The following is a 23,874-nucleotide window of genomic DNA, read 5'->3' on the forward strand; positions in this document are numbered from 1 at the left end:
GCATCCCATTACAAGGGTTGTAGCCTTCTCTATGGCTAACACTGCGGCAGCTAAACTTTGTTCGCATGGGAAGTGGTCTCTCATTATTGGGTCCAGATTCCCACTGTAGTATGCTAGGGGCTTGTACCCCAATGAGGTTTTTTGAGCGAGGACTGCCGTCATAACGCTGCCGTTTGTGTGTGAAAACAGATAAAATTCCTCTGCATAATTAGGAATTCCGAGAACTGGAGCTCTGCAAATCGCTCTCCTGAGTTCAGCAAACCGTTCCTCCATGGCTTCAGACTATTCAATCTTTTTTTTGTCACTTGGGCTTTCTTTAGGGCCTGAAGTAAAGGCTTAGTGTAAGAGCTGTAATCGAAAACCCATGCCCTAACATAATTACACAGGCCTAGAAAGCTCTGCATTTGCTTTATCGTGAGTGGCTTAACCGTGTTCAATATGGGTTCAGCCCTTTCTGGGATCACTTTCTTACCTTCATGTGAGATTAGCTGGCCTATGTACAGCACTTCTTGTTGACAATATTGTAATTTTTCCTTATCAACTTTATATCCTTTCTCGTCCAATATGGACAGTAGCTGTACAGAATCATGCCTGCACTGCTCTTCTGGGGTGCTGCAAATTAGGATGTCATCCACGTATTGTAAGACAACACTTTCTAATGCAATATTGCTCAAATCCATCTGCAGGACTCTGTTGAAAATGGATGGGGACTCACAGTACCCCTGTGGCAGCCTTGTGCTTTTCAGACGCATTTGTCTGAACGTAAATGACGTCATATCTTGTGAGTCACAGTGCAAAGGGATTGGGAAAAATGCATTTTTCAGGTCAGTCATCATGAAATAGTTTGCCTAAACGGGTATATTACATTGAATTGTAGACTGGTTAGGAGCTAAAGGGAACTCTGCTTCAACAGTATTGTTTGTCGGCCTTAGATCTTGAATTAGCGTCCAAGACCCCCCTTTTGATTTTTTGACAGAATAAACTGACATATTACATGGTGACTCTGACGTCACTAAGATGCCCTGGTCCATCACGGCAGAAATTGTCTTAGAAATCCCTTCATCCGCCTCTTTGGACATGGGATATTGTCGAGCTCTTGGTAGGGTTGCTCTTGATTTCAATTTAATTTTCACTTCTCCCACCCCCTTCAAGAGGCTTACGTCATAGGGTCCGGTAGTCCATACTGAGACGGGCACCTTAGCTATATCGTCATTAAAATATTCAGGACGTTTTAATGTGCCAACATCATTCTATGTGGTACTTCTCTTTTAATCATCTTTACCCAAAAGGTGACACTTACTTCTACCATTGTCTCTCCTATGTCTGGTTGTTCTTCGAATAGCCCGTCATCGGTGACGTCAGTCACTCGATATCCTTCTTCGATGGCGATAATCACACACCATTGTCTGCCCTCATCATCTTAACTGTCAACCAACACCACTTTCCCTTGCACTGCAGCTGCGTGTATTATAAAGGGAAATACCTGTCCCTCCTCTTCATACATCAGTATTCTAGGTATGATTAGGAACTCATCAGGGGCCCTCATTACTTTTTCTGCAAGGCCTGGCAATCCCGCCATAAGCACACGCATGCCATATGTGAAACTGTTTGGCTCTAATGGTATAGCCCTCATGGCTGTGTGTCCCGAGTATGCTCTGATCATTTTACATACATTTGAGTAGTACATTCCTGGTGTGGAGCATATTATGCCCTCCTCTGTGAACGAAATTGTCATGTTCAACTTCGTCATTAGGTCTCGACCCAAAATGTTTACTGGGGTCTGACGTGAGTATAATAAGGGTACATTCATTTCGCACTCTCCTATGGAGACTGGGAGTGCGTTTGTAAAGGGAACTTGACTGTGAGCTCCTGTGAAACTCTGAGTATCTATGGCCTTGCTGGACAAGGAAAACCTGCTTTCTGGTATGCACGAGCGTGTTGCACCCGTCTCTACCAGGACCCCCTATAACGACATCCATCCTCAAGGCCAAAAAAGAGACATATGACAACAGAATTGAGAGCGCCAAATCCAAAACAAAAGAGCTTTTCAATATCCTCAGGGAACTCGAATCCCCCCCCACACTGGCAGAAACCTGTGTAAAAGATGCAGACTGGTGTGAGAGGATTCAAAAAGCCCTAGCAGACAAAATCACCATGTTACAATCCAAAATCGAACAGAGAAAGCTTAGCCTATCCAAAAAAACAAACCATCCACCACTCCCAAAACACCCACCTGCCCCCCTTCTCCTTCTCACCAGTATCCACTAAAGAGGTAGAAAGCCTCAATAAGGGCCTCAAACCCTGCAGATGCCAAGGGGACTCATGCCCAGCTCCCATCATCCAGGAAGGCGCCAACATTCTGGCCCCCTTCATAACAGACCTTATCAACGCATCCTTCAAATCAAGCTCAGTGCCTAGCAGCCTCAAGGAGGCCTGGGTCATGCCACTACTAAAAAAAACGAATCTAGACCCCAATAACCCAACCAACTACAGACCAATCGCCACCGTTCCCTACATCCTAAAGATCCTAGAAAGAGTGGCCTACCTGCAAATACAGAAGCACCTGGAGGACAACAACCTCCTGGGTCTCAGACAATCCGGCTTCAGGCCAAGGCACGGAACAGAGTCAGCCCTACTGGACCTAAAAATCCGCATGGACGAGGCAAAGGACAAGGGTAATCTAGCCATTCTCTTACTGCTAGATCTATCAGCAGCCTTCGACCTCGTCGACCATCAGATCCTCACGGAACATCTGATGACCTCAGCGGCCTTCTCTAACCAGACGACTGCCTGGATCCAGTCCTTCCTAGCCAACCGAACTACTCGGGTCTTCTCCCCGGGGGCCTCAGCACTCCCTGTACCCATCACCTGTGGCGTCCCTCAAGGCTCGTGCGTCTCGCCGACCCTATACAATATCTTCACTAAGCTATTGTTTGACCGCCTAGATAACCTGGGTGTCGCATACACAAACTATGCTGACGATACCCCGGTTTTCGTCATTCTATCAGGGTGCTACGATGAGGACTCCACCAGAATCAACAATCTATATTTGGAGATCCAAGCCTGGATGGCAGAGCACGGTCTATGCCTCAACGACGAGAAAACTGAGCTCGTTCTTGTCGGCTCCCAACCACGGCTAAACAAACTAGACCCCTGTTACGCGTCCATCAACATAGACGGTAACCTAATAGCAGTAGCCAAAGAAATTAAAACCCTTGGGGTTTATCTAGACTCCACTCTCTCACTCAAAAGACAGGTAAATGCCACAGCCTCTTCCACAGCTTACACAAATAAGCTTATCAACGCCTGCAAACCTTTCCTATCTCCCTCCAGTTGCATTACTCTAGCCAGAGCACTAGTGCTCTCAAAAATTGTCTTCTGCAATACACTCTTTCTCGGCACGTCAGAACGCAACCTGAACAAACTACAGGTGCTTCAAAATAATGCCCTCAGAGCCGCCCTCAGTGTCCCACGACACGCCCACATCTCCAGCATCAGGCAAGATGCTCACTGGCTCCCTGTACGAGACAGAATCACTCTCAGATCCCTCGTCATTGTCCATAAATGCCGCTCCAATGATGCACCCAACTACCTGGCAGACAAGTTCCACAATCACACATCAACTAGACCAACCAGAACGCCATACTCACATTGCCTTTCCGTTCCCAAATTCTCCCTAAAAAAAGCAGGTGGCGCCAGCTTCCCGGTCCTAGCTGCCAACTATGGAACGCTATGCCACTAAACCTTAGAACAGAACCCTCCTTTTGGACTTTTAGAGCCAAAACTAAAACATGGCTTTCCAACAAAAACTCTGCTTAATGTACTTCTTCTCCGCATGTCCTTGTCGACCATCTTGTAACCTGGTCTACCACACTTATTGTTATTTCACAGTCTGTATTGTATATTTTTGCCATGTTGTAACTGTATCTAAGTCTCCGGCGCCCCAGGGTTCGGCGCGCGGTACAAATAAAGAAACTAAACTAAACTAGGTTCCCTGTGAGGGTCTGGTGTCACTGATAGGATAGAGCACATCAGGGTTCCCAGTGAGCTGTCCTAGTTTATATACAAATTTGGCCCACTGTGCACTTGTACATTTTCCCCATTCCCAGTGTTGCTTCCCCTTCCTGGGTTTTGGGTCTGCCCTGTGCTCATCGTGTGTGACACTTGCAACGGTGCTTGTTGGACTTGCGGAAAAAACTGCCCATGCTCTGGGGCTGTACTCCCTGCTGCGCTCCTGGCGCTTGTCGTTTCACCGTGTGATTCTGTGCAACGCCTTGTTGAAAAACTGCAGGTGGATTTGCCATGCCTGCGCCCATCCCTTGGTCGTTTTGCATCATGCCCTGATTTCTGCATGTGCGCACCAAGTGCCCTGTCATTCCACACAGCCAACATACTGGCGGTGGTCGGATTATTTGACCTTTTGACATATCTGGGTTTCCATTTTGCACGTTTTGAAAACCTCCCTGGTTATTTTGGAAGCCTCCTTGACTGCTCTGCCATCCTCTTCCCCCAAATCCTCTCCCCCGTGGGTAAAATCCTATGTTACCCTGATTATTCTGTTGTGGACTGGCCACCTGCTGCATGCTTTGCTCAGCTGCGCTAGTTGGCATGGCCCCTTCAAGAGCATATTTTGACAGTTTCTTCTGCACTAGTTTCGCTTTTATCGATAGTTTCTCCAATGCTTCTGGTGTCGAAGTCATCGTCAATATTTGCTCTAGACATACCTTGTACTGAATCGTACACAGGAAAGAATTCTTCAATGTCTTCCCAGTCTTCAACTGGATCGGGTTTTTTAAATTCCCTCTCCAAATGCTCAAGATCGCGTGCTCTCTGCCTTCGCTTACGCTCGATATTATCATCAAATTCTTTGCGCTTCCTCGCCTCTTCTCTGGCCCTATCTTCTTCCTTTCTCTTTTAATTCCTACATTCATCTGCCCTTTGTATTTCCTCATCTCTTCGTCTCCTTATTCTTTTCTCACGTATCCTTTGCTCTTCTTCTAACCTTTGCTGTTTCTGTCTGTCTGGATCGTAGGCTACTCTTGGGTTGCGATAGAGCTGTTTTTCTTGATCCTCGCGATATAGCTGTTCTCGCCTTTGCCTGTCTTTCCTTCTTATCCTTTTGTCTCTCAATTAATTTTCTTTCCCTTTTCTCTGTGTCTCATCTAACTTCTCGTTTTGCCTTTCGTCATCAATACCTTTACCATCAAATTTCAATAAAATGTGTCCTCCCATCCATTCGTCTTTCGTGAATAATATCCCATCAGTTCTGTCTCTGCTCCCTTTCCATCTCTTCCCTTCTTTCTCCTTATCGAGAGATGCACTTGTCTGTGCCTGATCTTTTCCTTCTTCATTGCGTCTCCCCTTGTCTCTTGGGACTGCAGAGGTAATATCCTTGTCCTTATCCTTTCCTTGGTGTTTGTCACAAGTATGTCAAGGTGACTCATATGCGGGGTTGCTATACCCCGTGGCTGCTTTAAGTTGCCTCAATGGGTATAACCCCTCGTCCTTACTTCCTTCGTCTCTCGTTTCGGGTGGGGCAGGTGGCGCAGTAGGCGTCTCACCCCCCTCTGTGCATACATTAAGTATCCAATCTGTTGGTGGCTCTTCCTCCTTTGCTTGCTCGTACATTTTCCACAATTCAAGAACGACAAGGCGTTTTTCCAACTTCTTGCCTGTATATGTGGCATGCAAATATGTCGTCATATGTTGTAAGACGGCTTTAGATAAAGACCCATTTTGTGGCCATGGCATAAACATCTTGTGGGCGGTACCTTTAACCCACTCGGTGCTATATTTCTTTAGTTTCTTTAGCTTGGGTGCATGTTTTGGCAATTGCTTGCATAAGTGTGCTAATGGAGTTATGTCTTCCATGCTTAAATCTGTTCCCTTTTTCCTCTTATATAACACTTGCCACTGCTTTCGTGTGACTTAAACAACTCGTGACAATATGAGCGAGCACCAAACACTGCAAGCTCCAATCCGAATTTTCACAAAAATTTTACATATTCCAATTTAATCAAAAACATCACTTCATATGCGATTCTGTCTCAGCTTGTGAATCGCGCAAACATTTTCACTTAGTTTTCTCAACAAACAAAAAATCACTTATGATGTCACAACAGAAAACATGTAAGACGGACGCTTAACAGACTAGACCGACACCAGCTGGACACAAATATCTCTGCCTCTAATTATTACCCCTTCATGGAGTCTAAACGAACCCCTTTCACAACGTCTTTAAACGTTGTGGTAGCTTAAATGTTCCCCATTATGTGAGACTCTGGGTACACGTTTCTTCTAGCTGCTATATTTAAAGCGCAGGAATAAGGCGTATCCTCTCTCTTCTCAGGTGTCCTCCCTGGTAGCCTCTCTTCTCGGCTGTCCTCCCCGGTAACCTTTATTTATTTATCCTCGAGTCATTATCCCCTTATATATACAGTCTTCTCTACTGCTAACTATATTTTTATTTTCCCTCCTTCCTTGTTACCTTTTTTCCCTTTACTTGTTCTAAGGCATGCACTGTTTGCCAAAGCACTACATTTTTTCTTCACTCACCGTTCGCATGGTTCCTCTCTGGATCCTCGGGATCACTGCCTTCGTTACCGCCTTCTTCAGCTCTTCGCCCGATCAGCTGCCCATAGGAATGGGAAGGGATGTGTTTGGAAAACGGGTCCCTTCAGGCCCCTACTGCAGTTTTCTTACTTATACTACCATTGTCTACAGGGAGCTTCACGGTCTACTCAGCCGAATGGCAAAGGACTTGTGATATTTGCCGAAGGCCTAGAGTTACTTTATGTCGACGGTCATAAGTGTCTTATGTCAATTAATAATCGATAGTCGATAAACCATCCAATCTTTGCTACCAAGTGTACTGAGGGACCCCCAGCCGGCCCATTGAGTCGGGGTTTTGCCCTGCAGTACTGTAAGACGATATAGCTGCACCTCGAGATGGATGGGGGTGCAGGGCCTCGTACTCCAACACCAATCAATAAGGACAACTCAATGGTTTGGCAAAGAGGAGTCTGTTTAATGACAAGTACAAAAAACAGGGAAACATGGATATCAACAGCAGTGCGACAGGACGTCTCGCTTCAACTCCCTCGTGCTTCGCACAACACATAACTTTTATACTCAAAACACGTCATAATCTAACGTGTAACACTCAAAAGTTAGCATGCAATTCTATTGGTTGGAAAATGGTAACTTTAATATAGGTGCTATATCTGTATATGGTAACGGAGTGAAGGGATTGGGTAAATACTGTCAGGTGGGCATCTAAGCCCTTCCTTCAAAAATGACTACTGTAGACGTCACTAAAAGTACGATGTCTCATTGGTTCTACTAACTATAGGACCCTAGATTATTTGGTCCATTGTGATTAGGTTGGAACCAACCCCATGCATAACTCTCCACTTTGCCTATCAGCACACAGAATGGTCAACCAGGTGCAGGACGTCCCTTGACTCACCCTGCCCTCCTTCAATCAATCATCACTTTATGAGCTAAGTGTCAATTAGTTCACTGTGGTTGGCAGTGAAACTGCATCTTCTGTCTGGAAAAAGTTTTGATATCTCTATCTGGACCGGTGCCAGGTGTAGGTGTGGAACCGTGCCTCTCCTCGCTCGGCTAGTCACATGCTAGTACACCATGAATTTGCCTCATTTCTCTCCATTTATGCATTTGATTTTCGTTTCACCCTGCCCCCTGCATTTGCTTTCTTATCTCGATTCTTCAGAGGCAGGATATTCTGTTCTTCGCTTCAATTAAAAGTAGCTACTGTCTACAGCTCCTATCTATGTGGCCTCGGCTTCCCTGGCACGAGCTGCCTCAGCCGAGTTTCGATTCAGCCTCTTTCCTCTTGATGCTAAACTATGAAATTTCTTGCGTTTGACCTGGGTTGGTTCTGCTTTTTATGCAAAGTGGATTCACACTTATAAATTCGTGCTTTGTTTTGAGGTAGATTATGTACAACGGTGCTTGCCGCTCTATTCTTCTACTAAGCGTTGCAAGCCGCACTATTTTCTTCAGCTTTTTGCGGTTCCAAGCATATGTACAGGCGTTAGTTGGTTAAATATATTCACCATGCCTTCAGCTTAAGCTCCCTTGTATTTCAACAATGTTCTCTTTTTTTGGGTTCACAATATCTTTATTCATGGCGTTTCATATCTTCGTGTCATCCTTGGGTCGTCATATATTCATCTGTACGTTAGTCCGGGCTTTTGTGACGTTACCATTCGCCCTCCATTAAGGACTTTGTGGTTTCTTCCTGAACAGTGCTTAAGCAATCTTCATTTCATGTAATTTGCTGGTAGGGTTTTCTCAATGGGTACCTTACTGCCCATGTTTGTCTGGTTATTGGTACTTTAATAGGTGTCATTGTTCTAATAGGCACTGGGCATAGCCCTACTGCGGCTCTCTTTTGGTTTATTTGCTCCTCATACGTCACATACTTCGGTGTGAATGTTCCTGGTACTTCAAAATGAGCGACTGGACTGCAGGCTGTATTTGGGACCTCCTTTACAGGTCCTTTTAAATAAATTGTGAATCTTCATGCCGGACAAATTGTCCTGCTCCTGCTTCCGGCCATTTGTTTTCACTGGGTCAGCTTGTACTTTTATCAGTCTCCTTTGTTTTGGAAGCTTGCTCTTTTAAGCTGGTGCCCCCATTTTCACACATATTAGAGTTGTGCTCCAGCCAAGGGTGATTTTTCTCGAAGTCCATGCTTTCAGAGCCAGCAGGTATAGAGAACACTGAATTTCGATGCCTTTAGCAGGACATTTTCATTGCGGTTGGTCATTAGATATGAGATGTGACATGTGACATCCAGGCTAGAAGTGGGAGATTTCCTTGTGGAGTTTTGCCCACAGCCAGCAAAAGGGTCTGCCTTGGGCTGACATTTTCCATGAAGACAAAGTGTCTCTTCAAATGTCACTAGTAGCTGAAACATAATATATTTTGCTTTTGTTCAACCCGCACATCATGTTTTGTTTTCCTTACATTTTTCTGTGAGCAGTGATATTTTTTTCACTTTTACTTGGTCAAACCGTTTTTATTTGCACACATGTGCAGGCCGTTTTTGTTTTCATTGTTTAAAAATCCTGTTTTCCATGTGACCGGAATCTTTGATTCCTCCTTTTTTTTTAAATTATAATGCTGCTTATCCATTGGTAATAGCAGGTAGGCCGCTTTCCACACGGCTAATGAATTTTACTTGAAAAACAAAAACAAAGGCCAAGTCATTTTTGTTTTAGTGTTTAAAATGCTGCCCCATGTGTGCAAGGGACTTCTGTTTGGGGCCTTTAAATGCACCTCACAGCTAACAAGAGCATGTATTATTACCAATCCTCCTATTACCCACAGTATAAAAGTGTCTCTGCTTCCTCAGTCAGGGTGAGTGGAATTTGGAGTACAGATGTATTAAAGAGCCCTTCCAGAGGAAGGGGGAAGTGGTTCGAACATTTTTGAAGGAAAGGTGTTACTGTGGGAGGGAAATATTATTAGGGCAAGGTTACTGTTGGAAGAGACAATGGAAGTGAGGGAGAAAGAGGGAAACATCAGAGAGGAGGAAGGAATATTTGGCACAGAGATGTGTACGTTTTAAGAGAGAGAAGAACAAGGATAAGAAGAGGTGACATTGGAGGACGTTGGAGGAGAGAGGTTGAGAGAGGAATGGGTAGAACATCAGAGGTAGGAAGACTGAAGTTGTAGGAAAGACCAAGAAGAGGAAAGGAGAAGGAAAGGTAATACCAGAGGAGGTTGGAGACGGATAAGGTTCAGAGAGGAACAGGAGGAAGAGGAACGAGAGGTCCCAAGGAGAGGACATGCATTGGTGAAGCTAGAGGGAATGCTGAGAGACAGGTTACCAAACCAATGCTGGTTTGCAGCCAAAATACCAACCTTTGAGAACTGGAGAACCTCGTTAACCTGGCAGAGAGATTGCATGGGCGAAATGCCTAAGACCCTGAGAGAGAGAACAATAGTGGTCCTGACCAAGGAAACTAAATAACACTTTCACACTTAGTCTGAGGTGGGTGGGCTCACTGAGAATCTAAGCCGGGTGGGCTCACTGAGAATCTAAGCCGGGTGGGCTCACTGAAAATCTGAGCCAGGTGGGCTCACTGAGAATCTGAGCCGAGAGGGCTCACTGAGAATCTAAGCTGGGCGGGCTCACTGAGAATCTAAGCTGGGTGGGCTCACTGAGAATCTGAGCCAGGAGGGCTTACTGAGATTCTAAGCCGGGCGGGAGGGCGGGCTCACTGAGAATCTGAGTCGGGTGGGCTCACAGAGAATCTGAGCCGAGAGGGCTCACTGAGAATCTAAGCCAGGCTGGCTCACTGAGAATCTGAGTCGGGTGGGCTCACTGAGAATCTTAGCTGGGAGGGTTCATTATGTTGCTGTGCCGGTAGGGATCATTCAAAATCCAAGCAAGGAGGGTTCACAGAGAAGTATAATCCTGTGGTGGGCTCAGAAGACCTATGAGTCGGGGCCTAACTCTGGAAGGAATGGAGTTGGCAGCTGGTATCCCAGTCAGCATTGCCATTGTTGGGGGATGAAAGGGGCAAAGAGAATATATTGACGAAAGCCTGAAAATCCCCATGAGATGTGGAGAAAAAAGACTGTTACCAGCAATCTCAGGACCGCTTCCTAGCAGTGCAGTAGAATGGTACACTAGCAGGTTCCAGGAGGGTTATTGTAAACCCTGTAACCTTGAGAACTGCCAATCACTGAATACCTCGGACAGGAAGGTGCACCTTGACTATAAACTATTGCCTACATAACTTTGTGACTTAGGACCATGATCATATCAGGGGCTCAGCCCAAGACTTTATGAACTCTTTGCACTGGTTTGGTTAATCACGAATCCTTATTCTCTTTTAAGGAACCGATTGTGCCATAAAGGAGATATTACAGGTCCGAGGCTTCCATACGATCCTGGTGCAAGTGGTACTCCATGGTCCCTTAGCGCCATTGATTTTAACACCTGCTAAAAGCAGGTGTTAAAAGCACCATGGCGCTAGGGGACCTCGTAATCAGGCGGTAAGGGTCGGCGCTGTTAACGCTGCCGTAAACCCCTTACCGCCTGAGTTGTAATGAGGCCCACAGAAATGTTTCAATGCATAAAAGAAAGATTGTTCAATACATTTTTATGTGGAAACGTGCTATTACAATTACTAGCAAAAACGAATGCTGATTTTTCATCCGGTAAATGCAATGGTTCTGGCAATTTAAACACATTTTCCTGCGAATGGATCACCAGCTATCCATCATCCCACCAGCGCCAATGGCAGGTGAAGTGGAGTACGTTCAGCCCGATACACTTTACAGCAAGCAGTGTCAGCCCAATGCCCCTGCCTGAGACTGCAATTAGCCATCGCTGTTTCGCACATTAACAGCTCATCTTCCTTTCTGAAATGGGTTTACCAATGCCTGTTAAAAGTAAAACATGCGTCCATTTAGTGTGGGAAGTATTGACCCAACTAGCCCCTAACTGACCGTAGACCCATACAATAATTCAGGGACCTACAGGGACTGATGCCAAGGAATCATGTTGTGTAAATTGTATTGTATTGTATTGTATTTTATTTATAACGCGCAAACCCGCAGGCCCGGAGGCATCAGGGCGCAATTTGTACAAGGTTACAGAAATGCAGGAATAACAGAGCATTCCATGCATAGTCCTCTAACAGAGAATATAGGATTGATTACTTGAGATACCAACCATGTTTCTAATACAATTAATGTTAACGAGAAATGAAAACTGTCCAGCAAATAACCTTCATGGAGGGGAAACGTGGATCCTCTCTATTCTTGCATGGCACATCTTTGTCATAATGGATTCAGTGGCAAAACGAGGCTACCTCTTGCTAGACCAGCCTGGTGATTAGACCGCTGTCTAGAGGAATAAGAGGAATCTGTTAGAAAAATCTGTGAAACTCTGCATTGAGCCCCAGAAGACCCTGGGTCCATGCAGACGTTGGGAGAGGGCAGCACTCACACAGTTTCAGGCTAGAGCTCTACAGGGGACCCCCACCTCTCATCAGCAAGGCCTGATCCCCTGCCTGTTCACAACAGGCATGGGGGCCATTCCAGGCCAAGCGACCTCCAGATAGGCCAGCCATGTCACATGTGATGTACATACTACCTGTCTGTCGTCACTGGAAGGGGCATCTAAGTTATGTGCACGGTCTGTCTACCCCTCTTGAGGCCTGGGAGCTCCCAGGGTCTCCCTTTCTTCCTATTCCTTCCACCTAGTCTGCAACCTACTATCTTATGTTTGTATCTTCAGTGCCTATCCACTGTCAGCTTGATATGTTCTCATGGTCCTTTCAGTTTCTCACTTCGGTGTCATTATTGTGCTTTGCTCCTGAATTGCATTTGGTCACCTAAGAACCTGTGATTTAAAATTGACCTTGTCCCTGGCATCTTTGGTTACCCAAGACCATGTGATTTAAAATTGTGCTTTGCACCGTGCATCATTTGGAAGTCTAGGGCACTGTGATTTAAAATTGTACTTTGCACCTTGCATCTTTTGTGATTTAAAATGTTCCTTTGCACATTGCATCTTTTAGAAACCTAGGGCACTGTGATTTAAAATGTACTTTGCAACTTGCATATTTTGGAAGCCTAGGGCACTGCGATTTAAAATTATACTTTGCACCTTGCATCTGGTCGAACACTAGGGCACTGTGACTTAAAATTTTGCTTTGCACTGTGCATCTTTTGTGGTTAAAAATTGTACTTTGCACCTTGTATCTTTTGGAAGTCTAGGGCACTGTGATTTAAAATTGTACTTTGCACCTTGCATCGTTTGGAAGCCTAGCGGACAGTGATTTAAAATTGTACTTTTCACCTTGCATCTTTTGGAAGCCTAGGGCTCTGTGATTTAAAATGGTGTTTTTCTCCTTGCATCATTTTTTCACCTTAGGCCCCCTGCTTTACTGTATTGTTTCATTGCCACTGTTATTTGCCTACATTCCTTCTTCACTTTTCACCTCTCTGCAAACTCATTCCTCCCTACTGCTACACTACTCGGTCTCTTAAATACATCTTTCTGTCCCCCTACTGCTACTACTTGCCTTCTCCTTACTATTCTCTCACTCCTTGTGGACTACCTCCCCCTTGCCCACCCTGCTCATCTTTTCCTTCATGTTTTCCTCCTCTTGCTATCTTGCCCCAGTCTTTGTACCACTCAAAAAAGGACACCAAGATGACCTACTCGCTCTACTCTTATCTATCCTTCTCACCCCCCCAGTACTCAGCTTCTTGTCTCATCCCCTCGAGCCCATTCTTACTGAGGCCCCAATAGCACTCATCAGTGCTTTAACCTCTGCAAAATCTCTCCCACCTAGATCTTGGACCACTCCCTTACCACACTTCACAATGTACCCGCTCACCCACAAGGCAACCGTCTTGACTTTGCATTCCTCCCTCCCTCCTCCCCACAGTTCCCTTTCACATGCTTCTCATCAAATTCAGATCCATCTTCCACTACTCCCTGCACTCCCTGCACCAATGGATTGCCCTTATTCGTGGTAAAAACATTACTACTACCCATACCTTCTAATCTGAACTAAAGCTTAACCAGGAGAGACCTGCGGTCAGTTGATCACTACCTCACCCACCTGAATCAGAATTGTTCTGTTAATTGTTTCTTTTTGTAAGTGTTTCTGTGGGAAACACCTTTTACCATCAATAAAGAAATATAATACAAATAAAACATTGTTTTCTTCATTGTAAATCATGGCTATATTTTCGGAGATGACCTAGATACCCCTTTTTGAAATTAAGATCATAAACTGTCTCCAAGATCTTTCTAGCATCTGTTGATCTCATGGTCTAAGAGCAGGAATGCAGTGGCCAGGGCCACTTGTAAGCTAGCTGTTCGAGTCTCTTAGAAGTAGCAGAAGCATTTTTCTTGATTAGAGATTAGCATGATATTTAGATAAGAAATGACAGCACCAGAGGTATCCAGTTTTTGAATTGTAAGACAACTCTTTTTACGAGTAGAGCTTTTTCCCTCCCATAATCCTTTAATTGAACACGCACATAACACTATAAAAATGCACCATGTTAAAGTACGATTGCCCCTTACAGATGTAGGCACATACCAAGTCTCCAGTCATTTGGGGCACAGGCCTCTGCACTCCACCAGTCACCCTTAGAGGGCAGACTGACCTTGTCTGTTAGTGCTGCTGCCCAAGTGAAGGCAGGGACCCTTAATGCTGGCAGATATGCCGTTGCCGGCAGAGTCCACCTGCTCTGATGGGTTATATGTTATGTTATTTTATTAAGCTTTTATACTGCGCACCGCCTCACTATAGTGGTCTTAGATCACCGAAACCATGTCCGTGTGGGTGAACTGTGACACCACCCAGGGTGTAAAGCAGACTGTGGTCTGTTGCGGGATGCAGAAATGAGGAAAAAGTAAGCAGCAATTGGCAATAGCAGGAAAAGTTGGAGAGAGAGCAGAACACAAAAGGTGAAAAGGAGAGGGGAAGATAACATGAAGATTGAGTGGTAGCATTAGCTGGGATGAGTGTACCGTAGCATGTGTTTAGACCAAAACGGTCATAAAAAGGATCAGGAGCTGTCCATAATGGGCAAATCAATTATCTTGTCAGTTAGTAGTGTAATGGGTTGCGGGTTTAATTGGAAGTAAGGTTATGGATGTGTGATGGCCTTCAGATGTGCTCAAGAGTTCCTGAATGTTGTGGAGGCTTAGAGAGCAGACATTCTAATAGTGTCCCTTGTGAGGAGTCCTTGAGGAACTTGATGCTACTGAGCCACCTGACTGCGGTGTCAGGTGGCTCAGGCGCCAACAGTTGGCTCTGTGCTGAAAGAAAAGTTGGAAGGCACACAAGGTGGAAATCTCCATTAGCACCCGTGGTGAGCAGACACAGGTGCTAAATGCTCTTTCTGAAATAATAAAATGAAAAAAGCAAAATGACCTCAGCGATCAACAATCCAATTGGCCTTTCTCAAAGCCTGTTCTTAAAGTCATGACGAGTTCAAATGTTCATCTACAATAGTTCTTCAAAGGGAATTACATTATCTGAGCAACACTAGAATGCCACTACATTGCGTTTATTTCACTATGTTCTATCCAATGATGCCAGTGACACAGTAATTGTTGAATCTCTCGTTCAACTGTTGGGTCTTCGTATTGGCTCTCCGATACAGGACCCTCTGGAGCAGGGATCGGAGCGATACTGGTTAGATCACAAAAGATTGCCAATGTGAAGTCATAACCAAATTAAACACTGGCCCACCTCTGTCTTTTCAGGTGCTAACCCGCTGCAGCAGAATGAAATGGGGCACACGCCAGTGGACTACGCCAAAGAGGGAGAGGCCAAAAAGCTCCTTCAGTCATGGGAGTCAAAGGTAAGTCTTTTCTGTGTGGCTTTCTGTACAGAGCTGTGCGTTTCTTCATCAGTAGAGAGATTTTAAGGGAAGCGGATGGTATTTTTTAGAAATCTGTTTTGTGCAAGATTTAGTACTAATGTCAAGCAAAACTAGTCATTACTGTAAACAATTTAAAATTGGTAATCACGCTATATCCGAATAAGTTTGAGGCCAATTTAAAAGTTTGTTCCAATGTAACACTCCTTGTGCCATGCAATGATGTCCGCCTAACTAGCCTAAGCGGCCATGTGCCTACACTTTTCAATCGCGTGTGCCCTCGACCATTAATATAATGTTAAGGTTGGTGCCCACCAAGTGTCCCACAATGGTACATCTGCCCAACGATAATTGTACAACATCCCTTCTTTCCCCCAAACACCTCAATTTTAATAACAGTATGGTTGCCTTTAAATGTTAGTAGTGGATGTGTAAAATGATCAGATAAGTATTTTATGCTAAATGTGATGAGATATAAGTAACACATTAACCATGATGTTGGCGGTTCTCCCTGAAGGACTTTTCAACATGAGTGTCAGGCAATGATTCAACGATACTGCGCAGGAACTGAGGTGACCCAGCACAAACCTCCCCCTGAAGAGGCCGACGTATGTCAGACAGGACACGAGTGTTCATCTTCCATCGAGCGTGAGGTGTAGGTGCAGGAAGGGCTAGGATGACGATGACGGCTGCATAGTAGAACACCTGTGGGGCTAGGGAGAGATGAGGAATACTTATTGCTTGCAGTGCCGTGTCCAGACTCTTTTGATTGGGGTGGCGGAAATGATGCCCTGACTTATGCAGCGGTGGAATGAAGTACGAGCGCACACACACATAGTGATCATAGTTTAGGGTAATGAGGTGGCACCTGGGGTGGCTAGTCAGATTCCAGGGGGACGTATCTGCCACCCCAGGCTACTCCCTGGACGCGCCGCTGATTGCTTGACCGGTGCCCAGAATCCTGCCACCACCACAGTACACAGGTCACTCGCAGATCTCAGACTCATCAAGGTGCACAGGCTGGTGAGTAACCACAGTGGTTAAAATACAGTGGGCAGGCAGGCATGCAGGAACTGGCATGGGATAAGATGAACTTTGCTGCAGGCAGGAGCAGTTGGAACGGTTCATGGAGACAAAGCCCAGGTGTACGAAGTCTGTTGCTAGAATTGCATTTTGGGACTATAATGTCCCTTCACCGGGAGCTTCCGACGTTCCAAAATCAAACACGATCAGGCTGACAGTGTAGGTCTTTTGCTGTAGTCATTTCAGTGGGGAGCAGAATGAAGTCTCATTTTTGTGGCTATCTGTAATATCTTTGGAAAGCAGGTATTTCCAGTCAGATGCATTGCACAGTCACAGTTGCCCATCTCTCTCAAGCTCACTATAAGACAAGGCGATCTCCCATATGCCCCAAGACAAAGGACAGCTGCTAAAGGTCCAGTAACAGATTGCCACTTCCTACATGCTTAGTGACCAATATGGCCAGTTCCCACAGTGACACAGATAGCCACCTCCCACCTGTCTATAAGGTCCCCAGTGAAACGCCCCCCCCCTGCAAGCGCAGTTTACGTTATTAAACAAGCCATTCTGTCGAGCATGTTTAAGAACAAAGGTACATATCGTTGTCATCAGCCGTTGACACAGCCCATAGAGCAGAGCTACACTGGCAGGGAGGTTTTGTCAGCAGCCGTTTTAGTGCGACCGGATCTTGTTTGAAATGTAGAGTGCAACTGTGCCGCTTATTCATGTGGTGCTAGTTCCCATTTTTCTGAGAACGGTGGGTAGTCTGAATGGGTGTCCAGTCAACTGGTCGACTGCAATTTGGTCGACTGCAATTTGGTCGACGCAATTTGGTCGAATGCCAAATGGTCGTATTTTTTTTTTTTATATATATATGTGTTTTGTGGGTTTTCGTGTGGGGAAAAAAAATAAAAAAGAAAAAAAAGGGGGTTGGGGGGTGACCCCCCCAAAAAAAACCAAAAAATGGGTAAAAAAAAAAAAAAAAAAAAAAAATTCGACCATTTGGCATTCGACCAAATGGTGTCGACCAAATTGTCTGTCGACCAAATGTTTTCGACCATTTGACTGGTAACCGTCTGAATGGCCAGGTGTATACACAAATGTTGAGTGTGTTAGGTGAAGTCTTACTGAGCACATAGCTGAGGCCACAGATCTACTGCTGCCGCCACCACTTTGGAACTACCTAGATAGATAATTCCCTCAGAAGAGTTTTGACACCTCTAACCAAGCAGAACACGGTTGATTTTGGACAGCCTATTGATTCCAGGGCTGGGAGAGACTACCTCAGAATGCCTGGCAGCCAGAGCCTGGCATCAATGTTCCCAGTCCAGGAAGACTACAGGGAACAGAAGGATTCTGGTGCCCCAATGGAGGGCTGCTTGGGGAAGACTAGAAGGTCTGTGCAGCGTAGAGGTGTGGACTGAAGGACACATGCGTAGAATGCAGTGGGAACTGGATGTTGGCACCACTAGAATGGCACTAGACAAGCATGACCAAAGACAACATCGTCTGGTGGTGGAGTCTGAAGAAAATGTGAAATGATGACAGCCCTCCACTTATTACCCCAAACTGTGGAATGCAAATCGTTCACAAACCGGATTAGTCAACAAAGAAATCGGCAGCAGACGAATACATTTATTTTCATCACCTTTAAACCTGAAGTGTGTATTGTTGTTCATCATTGCGAGACGTGAAGAGCCTTACCCTTTGAGGAAAATGTTGATGAGTTTTTATCTTTGTAGTCTTCAACTGTGTTTACTGAAACATTTTTGAGGATCATGTACCCCTTTGGTTTTTAGTAAAAACAACAAAGAACTCGGTTCCACCATACCGCTGATCCTAATATAGGACCAAATGATTCCCATAAACAAAATAATTCTTCTTATCAAAATAAATGTTCTTCATTTTTCTTCATATCATTTACATTATTAATTTGTACAACTTTGTGATGATGAAATGCCATGAAATGTAGATACTTCTAACTAAGCACTGTCGTGTCTTACCCATAACACATTACGAGGTTAGACACCAATATATACAGAACACATCAATTCAATACAGTACAGAATACATTAAACGTGCAAGGAACCCTAATCGATTGAAAGACTAAAACATCTACTCCGTAGCTGCAAGGGTCTATCGGCTAACAGAAGAACACACCTCTTCACATACTTTTGCAGCCTGGACGAGGAATAGTGGTGGACGTACCAGATGAATGGAGAAAACATCAAACCGGTGACTGCAGTAGGTAACTTCCTAGAGAGCCTTGATCTGGACAACAAATAGGCTGCAGACAGTGGACAGGAGATACAATAGTCAAGAAACAAGGAATATATTGTAAAAAGGAAAGACTTTCCAAATGATCAAAGATGGTCGAAGACGAATCAGAAGATGAAACAATTAAAAGAAAGAAACACTCAAGCCTGCATAAGTTGTAAAAACTCGTAAAATAGTTGAATCAACTAAAAAAAAAATAATGAAACGTTATATACAACTATGCGATCTGGTGGATCTGAAAGAGAAGGAATTGGGTAAAGTTAGTGGGGAGAGAAGGAAATGCATGATTTCTTTGCTGCTGTGAAGTACCCTGAACTCTGCGTGCAGGTCTGTTTCTGAGTGTCATGTCACAAGAGTACATAGACGTTGGTGTCCAGAGGGGAGCCTTGCATGCACATGGGGCTAGGATGAATTTGCTGGGAATGTGGAGTGCAAATTGATTGTAGAAGTTTACCATTATGTTGTATGATTGAGAGTGTTACCCTAGCGCCTCGAAATTAGTGGTGGTGCCTTACACATTTACTACAATTAAGTAAATAATATTAAGTTGCTGTGTGTGAGTGGTTTAGTTGGCATCTGTATAGTGCATTTTAACATGGCGTTTGAGAAAGCTAGTGCAGCGAAGTCAGCAGAGGGCCCAGTGTGCAATTTGAAGCACCCGTCCTGTGTAGCCAAGGCACAGACTCTGTAGGGGTGCCCCTTAAGCGGCATCTTGGCAATGGTGCCCTTTGGGAAAAGTACCTTTGAGGATATGTCCTAAGGCACATTTCAGTGGGCTGTTGTCTCTTGGAGTGAACAGTGGGCAGCAGCTGGTCCAGGTTGAGAGTTGTGGCATACAGGGTGTTTGAAAGCCACAGGGCCCATGCAGCAGTGAGCACTAAACAGAGAGTTGGCGAGAGAAGTTCCTCAGTGCCCTCTCTGGAATACCTATGAGTGTTGGTGGTGTCTCCAAGAACAACTCAGCATGCTTTAAGGTCAGGTTGCTATATCTAGGAGCCAGTCACCAAACTGAATTGGGCACATGAGAGGACAAACACAGGCACTAATTACATTAAGCATCAGGCCGAAGCTAGGTTGTAAATCCTGAGGGGGTTGGGGCACAGGAGCAAAAATGATAGTGGGGTAAACTGGAGCAAATCCCAGTGGGTATAATCACAGTGGGGAGCCTGGTAGCAGTACACTATAAGGAAGAACGTAGAATGTTTAGCAGCTTAGCAATGGGTGCAAACAATGAAGCCTAGTATAGTAAAGGAAAACATGACCTAGCAAGGCATGACAAGGGAATGACATGACATAACAAAGCCTTAGAGGTCAAGCAAAGCATGCAAATGCCTAGCAAATGTCACAGATGGCAAACAAGTCACTTCTGAGACACAAGGAAGGACAAGGATTTTTATTAAAGTTTTGTGATCCTTAGGGCCGTCCCCTCTCACTCCTCTCCTGTGGGATGTCATCCCTAACCCAGGCTTCCATAACCCCAAGTTAGAACTATTAATCAGTAACCCCTACTGTTTCTTTTCTAGTTTATATAGCGCCTATACACAGTGTGTATATAAATATACTAAATAAACTATCATATATCCTGGGCTACAGATGAACCCCTAAGTCGCTGGCTCTCTAAACTTCCTTAGTGACTTCCTACCTGTCCCTATTCTATCTAGTTGTTAGTGTTCTGTGAGAAACCGGAAAGTGCCTTGCACTTGCTGAGTTGGATTCAGGCTTGTTCGCACACACACCCACACTTGCCTTTTCTTCTCTAGTCTCACTGTCTCCCTCATCCTCTTACCCCTCCCACTAATTCTCTGTATTCCAATGTTTCACTCCTCCTAGTTATCGCCTCCACCCTTTGAAGTTACCTCCTATCCAACCTCCACGCTACTGCTCCTTCCTCCAGACACGACTCCACCCTCCAACCACTACTCCTACTCAAACATCCTCCTTTCGCCCTGTCATATGCGTTGCATCCACTCTCTAAACTAGCCCGTTTATACACTCACCACACAAAAACACACACTCACACTACAGTACCCTTCCACTCCTAGAAACCTAGAAACACTTGTTTACAGGCGCGTTATAAATGACTTATCATATGCTATCATGTCATATCACTTCGTCATTCTTCCTGCTGGTCTCTTTGTCTGCCTCCTTCTCCTCCTCTGACCCCTCACCCTTACAATCAACATCCTGTTTCCACCTTCCTACTTCCCCCTCTTCCAGCCATTGGTCAGCTTTCTCTAGCCAATATGCTTTCCTCTTGTCCCTTCCAGGGCGTGTATGTACATAAAAAGTCTTTAGCTCTCTCTGCATGCAGCCACTGCAGGTTGATCATGGCGGGTCGTTTTCCGATTCTTTGTCATGGTTTCCATGGCAGTCGTTGTCGCTGGTAACAACTCAATTGAGGGTGTCTGACTCCACTCTCATGTCCCTAGTGTTCAAGGATTGAACACAATTCTCTGGCGCACACCGACCCGGGTGCTGAAACAAGATGCTAATTGTTTTGTGCTAGCGTAGGTCCATCAAGGCCCACCCTCTCTTTCTCAGGATCTCCTTACTGCTGCCACGGGACACTGGATGTTCAGTGTCTGGAAGGGTTGCTTCTGTTCATGGTTATCTCAGTCTCTGTGATTGGGATGTGAACATGGGGTGTTAGTTGAGGTTTTGGTGCTCATCTGCTTCACCGGCTCTAGAAAGGGGGGAAAGAGACTAGCGAGTATCTGGACCAAAGGGGCATGACATGAAACAAAGGTGTACTGCTGACTCGTAGATAGGCACACAGCGAAGGAGTAATTGTTAAACTCTCCTTGACTGCCTTTTCTCTCAGGTCTAGGACTGGCTCAGAGTTGTAGTCTGATATGCCACCCCCCATATTGACAAGGCCAGGGTATTGGCTTTGTCACATACCTCCACCCTTCCACATCCTCCTCCTCTCCCCCCCCTTTCCTTGTAGACCATCTACTTGGGGTAGACAGAAAGTCTACTTTGCCCTACTTGGTTCTGGCTCGATCTACAACGGAAAAGGAAAATGGTTGTAATGCCAAGAACCATCTCAGTACACCCAGTCAAATAGTAGCATAGGTGGTAAACTGATTGCTGATGCCTCGTGCTCAATTATTAGGCAGTTAATTTCACTTGGCTGTAGTTTACGACTGATGTTATGTGTTTCTCCTCCTATTCTTCAAACTTGGATAAAAATGCCCCAGTCTTGTCGTGGAGGCATCCGTCTGAAGGATTAATTCTTTTGTGAAATTCATAGATGTTACTGGATTTCTTGGATGTGGTTGTTCAAAAGTTTCACATTAGGACACTTCAAAACCAGAAGGTGTTATGCATAAATTGTGAGTGTTTGAGTCATAAATGGGGGCGTGACTAGAGTGATTTAGAGGAATGTTTTTCCGACTTTCACTAGAGGATGGAGCTGTTAGGTGACAACAAGGCATTAAGGACTTGGGTATTCCAGAGTCTTCCTCAAGGGAAAGGGGGGGGATATCTTGTTTTGTCCAATGGAGTAACGATTTCCCCTCAGCAGATGTCTGCTCCCAAGTGATCCTTCCATATACCTCTGCCCCCAGAATCCAAATCAGGCAGCAATTGCTGTCCCCTGGTCACATGGGAGGAGGCCACCACGGGGAAATCGGTGATGATTCTTCTGGATTCATCACACTATCCCGTCAGATGCCGAGGTTTGGTCAAGAATAAATCCCTATAGCTACTGATCCATTTAGCAAGATCTTAATGTTGGGTGATTGTTCGGTGGGTTGGAATGGGTAGCCCATGGACCTCTTTGGGGACGGGGGGAATGGTTTTCTTTGGTCCTCTTACTAAAATTGCTAAGTCAGTATGAACATTTTCTCCGAAATAACATACAATACATACCAATGAGCCAGGAGCTTTTTCGGTTTTATCGGGAGAAGAGCCATGACCGTATCTCCTACTTGGAAGCCTCAAAGGTGAGCATCGTGATTATAGGCCCTTTCCTGCCAACTCTGAGCCACCACTATGTGCGTCTTTACCAAGTGTTTGATTTTCTCCATGTACTCACTGGCATATAGTATCAGTGGTTGATCAATGGCCTGACAGGTGTCGGGTTCTTCCCATATCTTGCACAGTATATCCAGGATGTCTCGGGGGTTGGGTTCATATAGGAGCTTAAACAGGGAATACCCTGTAGAGGCTTTTGGGGTCTTTCACACTGCAAACAGTGCCCAGGGGACTATTTAGTCCCAATTCCTGACATCTTTGCCAACCTGCTTTGAGAAGGTGGTTTTTAGTGCCTTATTTAATGTCTCTACTAGATCGTCCATCTGGAGGTGGCCAACTCATGTCCTTATGGTCTAAATTGTCATCAGTAGGGACATAAAGCTACTCCCTTAATTGGTGAGCACTTCGTGGGATAGCCCACTCGGGTGAAAAAGGGAATCAAACCTTTGAAGATTGCCTTGCTAGTGGTAAATCTGATCGGAAAGGCTTTGGGTATCTGGTTGCATAGTCAACTCTCGTGGAGGTAGCTTCTCCTCATGTGGCCTGGGGACAGCAGCCGCTACCTGATCCTTGGGCGGCTTTGTGAGCGAGAACCACGTGGGGGAAGCGATCCTCAGAGGAATGACGCAACATTGTTGGTGAAACTCACATACCACCCATTCCCTTGTAAGGATGTTCCCTTCATTCTTCATGCCCTGATGGCATATTGCAACACTCTCCCTCAACCACATGCTAGATCTACTTTAAGTATTCCCCAATATCACACAAGGAACAGTGTGTCAACAACTGAGATGAGGAAGAGGCAAGGAGTAGTGATGATCACTCCCAATGGGTTCCAACATCAGCTTCCTCAAAATCACACAAGGAACAGCATGGTGACAAACGAGGCGAGAAAGAGGGATGGATCAATGAAGATGTCTAAGACCGGTAAACCAACACAGCGCTCTAGTCTTTGGAAGTTGTTCAATCATCCCGGGAAATGTAAATCTGCCACAGCTGACAGTCAGAAGGGAGAGCTGCAGAGGCTGAGTTGTGCCGTGACCTGTGCTGACACGGGTCAAAACACTGAAAGAAAGCACCTAGGGGGAAGCAGTGTGAAGGTGAATCCAACCGGGCACCGTAAAAAGGAAATGGCGAAGGTACAGCGGCTAACGGGACGTACGCTGAGCCAGCAAACTGAAAGGAATACAAGCAGAGAAA

At 45.3% G+C, this 23,874-nt stretch overlaps 1 protein-coding gene across 1 annotated transcript in view; it reads left to right on the plus strand.

The window, feature by feature from the left end:
• CLPB (ClpB family mitochondrial disaggregase) overlaps nucleotides 1-23,874 on the plus strand; it is a 1,931,888-nt gene that overhangs the window by 1,124,064 nt on the left and 783,950 nt on the right. Inside the window, exon 6 of the mRNA XM_069640284.1 lies at nucleotides 15,284-15,381. Coding sequence (XP_069496385.1) covers nucleotides 15,284-15,381 — 98 coding nt within the window. The remainder of the gene's footprint in view (nucleotides 1-15,283; nucleotides 15,382-23,874) is intronic.

This window comes from Ambystoma mexicanum, chromosome 7q (assembly GCF_040938575.1).
Source record: "Ambystoma mexicanum isolate Mex_15411 chromosome 7q, UKY_AmexF1_1, whole genome shotgun sequence".
NCBI lineage: Eukaryota > Metazoa > Chordata > Amphibia > Caudata > Ambystomatidae > Ambystoma > Ambystoma mexicanum.